The following is a 10860-nucleotide window of genomic DNA, read 5'->3' as shown; positions in this document are numbered from 1 at the left end:
TTTGCACTAATAAAGTTTTGGAATTGTAAAGTATTTTGTCTCGTGTCAATCATATTGTCAATTATATCGTTATCGCAAATGTTCAAATATATATATCGTGATAAATATTTTTGGCCATATTGCCCTTCCCTAATTAAGATAATCAGATAGTTTTGATTGGGGGCCACTGCTCACGCCTGCGCAACATATAGTCACGAGAATCCAAAGAACAGACAAGCTTTGCCATCAAGTCTTTGTAATCAGATTGTGATTAAGACAACAAACTACATTGGAAAGATTCAGTAAAAGAATTAACATAAATGAAACACACTCAATTAGTACGAAGAAAAAGATGATGCAATCATCCTCAAGTTCCTTGAGTGCGGGTAACTCATGGAGTTGGTTGGAGATAATTCAACTTTCTGATCAGTATGAACCTGAATGGTTCAGTTACAGGATACTGTTTGACAGTGATACATGTATCTTACATGTACCACCATAAAATAACACATTTACTGGTAGATAAGGCCTATTGTGTAGATCCATGTACATTCTCTGTATATAAAATGTGTATCAAATCGTAAAACATTTGCAAAACCTGGACAATTCATTTTTGATGATTTCTATAAAACAGGGCATAACACACCTCTGGTTTTTATTTATTTTCAAGATAAGGTGATGTGAAGTAACCCCTATTTTTTTGAGTAACATATACACATGCAGACCTTGGGTTCTGGGGGGTCGAAAAGGGGTACCCCCAAAAAATGTTTTTTCAGAAATATCTCCATAACCACAGAAGATAGCCAAATTCTGATTACGGAATCTGAATCTACATAAAAAATTACATAAATATACCCAGTTTCACCTCCATATGACATACAGCAAGTGAGTTATCAAGGAAAAGAGGATTTCAAAAAGGGGCCTGGCATGTCTTGGCCAAAAATTAAGATGGCTGCCATTGTTTAACGAGTGGGAGTTGGGACAAAAAAATTGGGGGGTTTTATTTTCATGGCAATATCAACAATTGGTGAAAAAATCAGCAAAATCTGAGAGGTGATGGTGGAAAATTTCTCTTCCACTGGTTCATTTGAGATGGAATCACCCATGTGTATATATATATATATATATATATATATATATATTAGGGATGCACCGAAATGAAAATTCTGGGCCGAAAACGAAACCGAAATTTTTGGATGCACTTGGCCGAAAACCGATACCGAAACCGAAAATGGCTTCATTAAAAAACGTGTTTAAAATATTTTCATTTTGTTTGTATTAAAAAAATGTTGCATATTGCATATATACAGTAGTTGATCAATTGGAATGGTTATTACCGTCGCGCTCACCGCCGCGTAAAAACGTCAGCGGCCAAAATAAATCAGTTGCATTTCAAAGTCATTCGTAAAATGGCCGCCAGGTGGCGCAAAGTGACATTTTCGCTCGTTGCCGTAAATACAACAGTGACTGTTATACAGCGTATCTCTGTATCGTTTTATTGTTATTTAAGTTCTGGATTATTTCAGGTACTTTAAACACATTGTTGGGTTGCTCATGTTGGCTCATATGAGATGTAGTTTACAAATGAACACCTGGTTGGGTTATTTTGACCCAACAACTGGTTTATTCATTATTCTTTCCTTTCTCCAAATATCAGCCTGCAGAATGTTTGAAATATTACTGTTTATTGTGTTACAGGTGTAGTTTTAAGAGTTGTTTAGGCAGGAATGCGTGTGTATACAGCTCAAAACCTCCATCAGTTATTAAAGATAGCGGCTATTTAGAAAACATGCCCAGTGATTTCTGAGCTTCAGGAAATCTCCCGGCGCTCTGCGCATAACACCGGGCCAACTCATGTCGGAAAGAATTTATAAACGGTTTCTAAACATGGGCTATTGTTTTTTTACTTATAATATTTGTTAATTAATTTAAATGAGGTTTGGGCTCAGGACTTCGACTCAGCATCGTGATTCTCTTTAATTTACTCAATAGTTTTAATCAGCGCTCAGCCGCATGCATGGAGTTTTCCAGAGCGCACCGGCAGAAGTAGACTAATGATTATGAACGCGTTGGGAAAACAGCAAGCAGACTGACTCTGACCATTTAAAAAAACGTTTGCGTTCATTTTCTGACGCGCTCAAGTTCACCAAAAACAATACAGAACAGCGCAGCTTACAACACTTACAAAATCACAACACTTACAAAATCACAACGTTTTTTTCGTTATTGTGAGTGCGCTTAAATAAAAGTTGAGTCTTATAAAGGCATGTAGTCTTATATAGTTTTATTATATAGTTTTTGCACATTAATCTGACACAGTTTTTAGAGCCTGTCACGGCGTGCGCCCAAACCAATATCGCTCCTCGCTCACTAGTTAGGCGGCCTCCCCTTCAGACATGCAAAGCAGCGGGACCGCAGAATTACACATGACTGGTGAGCTATCGTTGCTATCGTTGCCCAGGCTTGCACCCCGCGCTATAAAATACTCTGGGTTTGTTGGGCTACAGTGGATTTTACTACGCGCTGTGTATGCAGCGCGCGTGCAACAACGCGGAAGTGCGGCATGCAAGCAGGGCAAATGGAACGCGCCCCAGGGACTTCAAAGGAGCGAGAGGTGGGAGGGGGGCGGTACGGCCATCCGCGGAGAGCAGAGTCAGCGCGAGCAGACGGATGGCCATTGCACTCACACCGCGTAGTAAAATCCACTGTAACCCAACAAACCCCAATCATCACCAGCCGTGCCTTATTCCGTCATGTCATGTGGGCATTATAAGCTTTGTATTGAAGACTTCTAACTAAAAAGTGGCAGCTGGCACGCCTAAAAAATAGACGCAGGTTATTTTTTTAATAGTCTAAATAAAAATCCTCCGATTTAATTTCCTATAGTCTAACCAGCGCTCAACCGCACGCATAGTTTTCCCGAGCGCGAAGAATTTTTTTGTGCTAAATAATGTTTATGCAGTATAAGAATTTACTATTAATCCTGGATTGTTCTTTTAGTGTCACTATAGTGCTTTACAATGCCAGACAACATTCAAATACAAATTTTTCCCCCTCCCCAGGTGTGAATCGGCTGTTCTCACCTATACATTCAGGGGAACTGAAATGCACTTCTCCCCACTTTAAAAACCTCTTGAATCTGAGGCTGACTTTAAGTTATTTAAATTTGTGTAATTTTAATCTTCTGGATTCTAAATTCTAAAGTTAACATTGTTGCCTTTTTAATGCTTGGAATGGAAGAACTTGAGATTTTCCTTATAATAGCGTAAATTGTTTTGTTTTTAATCAGTCTATACACAATAATATTCTTTGGTATTTATTTATTTATTTATTTATTTATTTTTTTAAACGGGTATGGGGGCTATCTTGGTTCATTAATCTCCGTGCCTGGTTTAGGTTTAGTATTTAGTGCGCATCTGTTATATTACAACTATTATAACACTCAAATACCTTTTATTGGGGGTTAAGTGACTGATGTGCCTAACATTTTTCAGCTGAGCCTTTGTTTCACTGAAAACGACCGCGACACGCCTCTCTCTCTCTCTCACACACACACACACACACACACACACACACACACACACACAGAGCCGACCAAATCATTAGCACGTCCCTCCCCCAAACAGCACAGACATTTACTTTCTATCCATTTACTTACACCTGAACTGAGTTGTTTGAGTAACTTGGGTCGAACCCGTTACAAATCATAACAGTCTACTGCATTTCATTCTTATAATAACGCAAAAACACAAGCGGGGCTGAAAGACCGACATCTGCTGACACAGTAGAACGTCCTAACACTGTTTTAATTTTATGGTCATTTATTTTAGTTAATAAATCTACTATAAATTTAAAGAACACAAGATATAAGACGACACAAAACCCTACACGCGTTTTTTCTAATTACACGTGATAAAATTTAAAGGCTCACTGTGTTAACATTTATTTTGTTTAAATTTGATCCTAATAAGATTTAATTTAATTTAAATTCTACATTTGTATCGTCATTTCAGTTCTGTGATTATACATTTGTTAAACTACAATGTTTTACTTGATTTTATCCGCTACTACGTGCAGTTCTAAAACTCTGTGTCTCATTAATCCAGCAGAGAATGAACTAAGGCATGAGGCGTCAGCCTGTAGTTATATAGCGCCACTCAACGGTAAAAGCCAGCAAACGCACAAAGCCAAACGGCTAAATAGGCAGCAAAGGGACGGGGCCGCCTATTTGTGCCGGCTGGCGATAATTAACGTTAATATGATCTCGGGCTTTCTCCGCATTATAAAAGCAAGGCGCGGAGGTTTGTCTATACACACATATACACACACATATACACACACATATATATATATATATATATATATATATATATATATTTTTTTTTTTTTCCCCTTCCAAAAAGTTCCATTCTACCTCACCAGGAAAAGCAGAAGGTAAATAGATGAAAATTTTAGTTATAGGGTCTCCACCTAAACAATAAATTCATACCATCATCTTCATCTCGTGGTCTTCGTTGAGAGGAGTTCTGCATGGCACATGTACTGCCATCACTAAGGGCTGTTCCAGAAATACACATCTTGCTGGAGACCTATATGATTAAGGAGAAGCAGCATTATTGCCATGTTATATGATATCATAACAGGCAGAATAGCAGCTCTTCCACAGCAGGGACCTTGTTTAATGTGGCTGCACACATTCACACACAAAGGGACAGAGAGAAAGGAGAATGAGAAAAGGATCTATGCTTGTGAGTTTCAAAATGGCTTTTAAAAACTCAAATTCAAAATAGCTTTACTCTTAAAATTAAGGAAAATAAAGAAATTAAAATCAAATAGAGAGGATAAAATGATTGAGCTAATCTTAATATGTTAAAACATATATTGTTAATCCTGATTTAAGAGCAGGATATAAATACAATATGCAAATCAAAGATGGCTATACCTTTCAAAAACCAAAGGTTATTTAAGAGATAGTATTGCCTCTTTTGTAATGCATGTATTACACATTCCCATTCAAAAGGTGTAGCCACTGCAAGCATGTGATAAAAAAAAAAAAAAAAACTGCCAGGCTCTTCACACCAAACACTCTATCATCACCCAAATCAGATTATCCTGTGAGTAAACCCCAAATTTCCTAATATGTGTTAATGCTTGTAAGAGTGTAGGCTAGATGGGTGGAGTGTGGAGAAGGCCACTGTGTGGAACAAACAGAGCTGCTATTATGCCAGAATAAGCGGCGGAGCAGAGAAGAAAACTCTGAGTGACAAACAGAGACAGGGACTCTGTTTCCCCATTAGCCATGCCCACACTGGTGGCTTTTCCCCCCCCACACACTAAAACCACCAGGCGAGGCTGGCCTTGGGGATGTACAGAGACGGTGCCACTCTGTACACACATGACTGTTGGAGGCAGCTGCTCTTCTAGCCCTCTCATGGCAAAACTGAAATTTTTATCTTATAGCTACAACTACAAAAGCTCAGCAAAACTGTCTTTGGACTAAAACACTAAAAATTTGGGCATCTTAAAAAATCTGTAACACTACCTCAAATTTAACAAGAGACTTTATGTAAATGATTAATCTGGTTATTACAACTCTTAATAAGGATTAATAAAAATAATACTAAAGTAGAGGCTGAAACAACTGTTCAAAGCCATATGTATTCTGGATTAGTTTTACCTGGGGAGATCATTTTAAATTATGATAGAGATTTGGGATTTGAATCTAGTACAAACAGGCAATGTGCAGTTTCTTTATTAAAAAAAAAAAATAGAAAAGAAAAAAAAGGAAAAGGGAATAATTTCTGAGCAAATGCCTGTCATTCACCAAACACAGAGCTACCTTGGCAACAGTAACCCTGTTTAAATGGACCTTGCTGTAATGCAATAACTAAACCAGACATGAAGATTCAGACTAAGGCTCATAAATCTGATCAAATTACACAGACCTGGCCAAACCCCTTAAAGACTACATAAATGAACCTCCTTTTGGTAAAACTAATCCATCATCAATAATGCTATAGTCAGTAATTTTGAATAAATCTGATCCCTGAGCAGCCTGTGCTCATTGCTGCATATCCTTTTTTTTAAAGATCTTTTTAAAGAACTTTCCTAAGCATGGATATTTTGGTCAACCTATACTTAAAAAAAAGTCTCAAACTGTACTATCACACATAGAGTTTATTACATCTCTGCATAATATTTGTTGCCATGAAAGGGGCAGATGAGCAACGCTTCTCCTATGCACCATGCTGTCGCTTTACCTGACCGGGATCTTCACATGGAGACTGATTAGAATCCTGGCCGACTGAAACATTCTTTGCCGCGTCTGCATTTCAAATGAGACATAGTAACATACAAAAAAAAAAAAAAAAAAAAAAAAAAAAAAAAATCCTGCCGTTTATTAAACATGCACACACCATTCATTCCTAGGATTAAAATAAATATTACGCCATTAGCCAAATTTGTTTTGGCACTGAAAAAATAAATAAATAAATTTATAGGCACCTTATCTGACATATACCAATCAGCCACAACATTGACACCAACGCTCCAATGCATGCATACTCACACACACACACACACACACACACACTCTCGCTCTCTCTCATACGCAACAAAGGCTCAAACTGCAGTGCAAGATTAAAAATAAATAAATAAATAAATAAATAAAATAAGACCTAAGTTCACAGTGCAGCGGAAAACATAAGACATAACAGATATACGGTTAATTCTTAAAGATGTTTAGATAAAGATCTTCAAATACTTAAAAACACTGACTAGCAGGTGTAGGCAACGTACCTGAGTCACTCAGAATGAGCAAGTTCCTCTTCAGCATCTCATAGACAGGGCTGAGAAAAAAAATATGGCATATTAATAAAAATAATAATATTAATAAAATGTATAAGCTGTTGCATTATTTTATGCCAGAGATTAATTTTGTACAACAGCAGCACTGACTTGTTGTGCCAACTACAAAGTTTATCTAACATTCTCATTTCTATAAGTCATGACTTACAGACGTGCTTCTAGAAAATCCGTAACTGCTGATATACTAAAATTCCATGTGAGGACATGTTTGTCTTTTTTTTTTTTTTAGCTCTGCACTATCCACACTTTATAACTGTCAAATGTAAAGCAGCTATGGTTATTGTTTTTCCAACATAAGAAAAGTGTCAAGGACAGGGTTTTTTCCTTTACTGAAAACATAACACTTATTTTGCTTTATAAATTTTAAAGTAAAAAATGAGATGCTAAAAAAAGTAAGTATTACAGGTCATTCAATTCTTACTCAATGTATAAGTATGATTTAGTGTTAGTTATGCCAACATGCCGTAGTGAAGTCGAATAAAACATTTACAAAATATATATAATCAATTGTCCCCGCGTAATGTTTTCTTTCCAAATCACTGTATTGTTTTGGGAATACTCCTCATTTGCTCACAGAAGCAACAAACTCACCTGGGACTTTTGACAGAAAAGCTTCCCACTTCCAGCAGCTCGCCAAGTGGATCATCTTGACAATGAACTATGTGCTGCCTCTGTTTGTCATACAATTCCTTCACGATAATGTACTGGCCAAGGTAGTGCATGACCTGTAATTACAAAGCAGTGTAACTTTGAAAACTGGGAAAACATCTTTATAGTCCAATCTGTTTCTTTCTGCCCGTGCTAAGTAACCATGAGCTGCGTACTGCAGTGATGATGTTTTCATTTGCAGTATTTAAATGGATTTCCTACACCAAAATCAATTGCAGTAGCTACAAGATTTATTCGTGGACAGTTGGGGGAAAAAGGCTGTGTTTGGGTCTTAGCTATCCTTAAAGCACAAAGAGAAAACAGATAATTTCATCAACTAATCTAAAAAGACAAAAGGAGTGAAGCTTACTGGTTGGTTCATGTCACCAGTTGGTTTATGACCTGCGGTGCACTGAAAATGTTTTTTCCCCCCATCTCATTTCAGCATAGACACATAAGGAAAGCTGAGCGTCACTCTCCATTGTAAGCACACAACACCAATAAAGCCACATAATTTAAAACAGGATGACGACCGCAAACTTACTAACAATTTCAGGGATGAAATGGAATGCTGACTGCACACCAGACCTACACACGTTTACTGAACAAGTAAACATCTACAATCACAAGCGCTACAATCGCCAAACATAGCAGAAACCTTTCGTCTAGTCTTCGTTTTTCCTGAAGGCCTGACTGTGCCCATGGATCATGTGAATGATGCAGCTGGTTGGAGGGATTCATAAGAAACGTTCACCCCAGCATTCTGATACATCGCACAACCACAAAATATTTTGTAAAGACTGTGAAAATCAATAGTGTTATAATTCAAGTGTTTCAATAGAAAGCAGGGTTGTTTTGGTTTCTCAAAGAGTGAAGAAAATATAAAACACTGGTGATCAGCCAACTGATCCTGTTCACCAGGCAACTACAAATGAAAAACCGACAGCCCAGAGCAGAGCTGTATTCTGTACAGCAGGTCTAGTGATTTTTTTTTTCCATCACTGTGTGGGAAATTCTTCTAAACACATGCTAAATTAAACCAGAGTTATGCTTTTGGTATGCTTTATACTTTGAAGTCTATATATTTTGACAGGTCACTTTAGAAATGCCTAGCTAAGTAGAAACACTTACTGTTATAACATCCTTAAACCATTTACCAGTTTTAGCTTCTCATCTCAGAACTGCTTTTGGCTGGACAATTTTCAGTGAACTACATCTTTCTTTAACCCTTAAAGCTCAAGCGGCATAAATCAGTGCAGGAAATACAACATTGGTGAATAACGGCTTAAAAAAAAAAAAAAAAAAAAAAAAAACTCCTTATAAGGAAGTCCTGCGTATGTATGTTGTCGCGGGCGGATTTGAACATCAAACTTTGCATTTGGGTTTGAATAACCTTTACAGCACGTAATATGAATATGAGAATGACGTTGCGAAATTGTCAAACTCATAAAGATGCTCATATTTGTAATTTTTTTTTTGGTTATAGAAAAAACTGAAAACAACCTAAAACACAAGATCTTATAAATCTGTGCTGCTTTTTTTTTTTGCCTATGTGACCCATTTTTACACTTTTTTTCTCAGTCATATTTATTTAGGGCAGCACTGTGACCGAGGAACTCCAGAGCAGAGGGTTTGAGTCCCACCTTGGATCTTTGTGCACTGAGTATATATTTACTGAAATATATACTAATAAAAAGAAATGCCTTAAAAAAAACTCTAGTTTTTTTGGGGTTGACGTCAGTGCTGAGAAGGCTCAGCTGTCCAAATATTAATGTGTCAATGACTGGCAAACAGGGTTACATGCTGTGCATACAGTAGCAGCAGACGCAGGCATATATAGCAGGTGTATGTAATATAAAGTGACAGTATGCAGTACCAACCTCCTTCAGAGTGAAAACCTCCTCCTGAGCTCCAGCTACCCGGAGAATCTGCAGCAGGGGAGCCTTGGGCTGGACCTAAAATAAAAAGAATGAATAATTATTGATTCATATGCTTTCTGCTTGCAATAATAATAATAATAATAATAATCCATCAATCTGTCGAGGTTACCGGACTTCCTTCCCCGGGCAGAGCTCTGCATGCTGGGCTTGAAGCCGTGTGCAGGGCTGATGACATGGAGTCCATCATTAGGAAGCTGCAAAAACATGAGAAGACAAATTAAGCACATCTTAAGCGCTATACTATAATAGCGACAGGATACACAACTTACTATGCTTATGAGTGGTATATTAAATTAGTCAAGTATTCACACGAGCTGGTTATTCACCTGTCACCAAAAGGAGATATTTATCTCCTTTTTATGCGAGTAACTTCTTAAAATTAGCATTTATCCCAGATATAGTTATAGGCACCTAATTAATAATAATAATAATAATAATAATAACACGCAGCTACTCAGTTAGCTCACGCTAAGCTTTAGCTAGCAAACCTAGCAACAAACCGTGCTAGTTAGCGCGCTAGATATAAGTGCTAGCAGGTTTAAGCGTTTAAGCACAAAATACACCAACGAGATCAAATAATCTCACCTTAAAATTACTAAAGGTTTACATTGTTGGTTTTTTCGCTAAAACAGGCCAGCGGCTTTAACCAGCAGCGTTATTTTTAATTTTAATTATTTATTTTTTTGAATGATGCTCCTAGCTAACAGTCGGAGAATGGTTAACCGCCTACAACTGACGTGGTAAGAGTCGATTCCAGAAAAATCGTTCGGCAAGTCTTTGGAGTTCAAAAAGATCGAAACTTTTCGTCTTTTCAAAATAAGAGTCTATGATTTGAAAATAAAAACAAAGTCAGGTTTGTCCAGAAAATGGCATCGCATAAGCAGAAATAATATATTGAGCTTGATGTAACAAGAATAATTTTCTATCCCTTAGCACATTTCATTTTTGAAACAAAAAAATACAAATGTTGTTTTGAGGACACAGCTGAGATGAGGCGCCTCCACAGGGGTAATCCCTGTGAAAAAAATTTAAGTGAGGAACATTATATTGAGTAGACTCTATGTACAGAGAAAACAGAAGTTGACATCATTTATGATTTCCGCTTGAATGCCTCGTGGTGTTCTCCGAGTTCTCTGGTTTTCTTCCTACTCCCAAAACATGCCAAAATGTGGCTTAGTTAAAACAAATTGCCCCTATCTGTAGAAGTGTAGGTGGTACGGAGGCTTAGTGGTTACCTTCAGGGTCCTGGTACGATGCCCGCCTCGGGTCTGTATGTGTGGAGTTTGCATGTTCTTGGCCTTTTTAAATCACCCATAGTGTGTGTATGAGCGTCTGTCTGTGTGTGTGTGTGTGCCCTTCGATGGATTGGCACCCCATCCAGGGTGTACTCTGCCTTGTGCCTCAAGTCTCCTGGGATGGGCTCCAC

At 37.6% G+C, this 10860-nt stretch overlaps 1 protein-coding gene across 1 annotated transcript in view; it reads right to left on the bottom strand.

Moving 5' to 3' along the window:
- The window catches only part of mdm4 (MDM4 regulator of p53), a 16651-nt gene extending 6486 nt beyond the window's left edge, over nt 1-10165 (bottom strand). Inside the window, exons 1-7 of the mRNA XM_053484302.1 lie at nt 10020-10165; nt 9544-9628; nt 9375-9449; nt 7438-7571; nt 6778-6827; nt 6240-6304; nt 4469-4568 (exon numbers count right to left, since the gene is read on the bottom strand). Coding sequence (XP_053340277.1) covers nt 4469-4568; nt 6240-6304; nt 6778-6827; nt 7438-7571; nt 9375-9449; nt 9544-9621 — 502 coding nt within the window. The 5' untranslated portion in view covers nt 9622-9628; nt 10020-10165. The remainder of the gene's footprint in view (nt 1-4468; nt 4569-6239; nt 6305-6777; nt 6828-7437; nt 7572-9374; nt 9450-9543; nt 9629-10019) is intronic.
- Between the last annotated feature and the right edge of the window lie 695 nt (nt 10166-10860).

Source organism: Clarias gariepinus, chromosome 23, assembly GCF_024256425.1.
Source record: "Clarias gariepinus isolate MV-2021 ecotype Netherlands chromosome 23, CGAR_prim_01v2, whole genome shotgun sequence".
Lineage (NCBI taxonomy): Eukaryota > Metazoa > Chordata > Actinopteri > Siluriformes > Clariidae > Clarias > Clarias gariepinus.
Note: the sequence above shows the minus strand (reverse complement) of the source record. Positions and strands in the feature narration are given on the sequence as shown.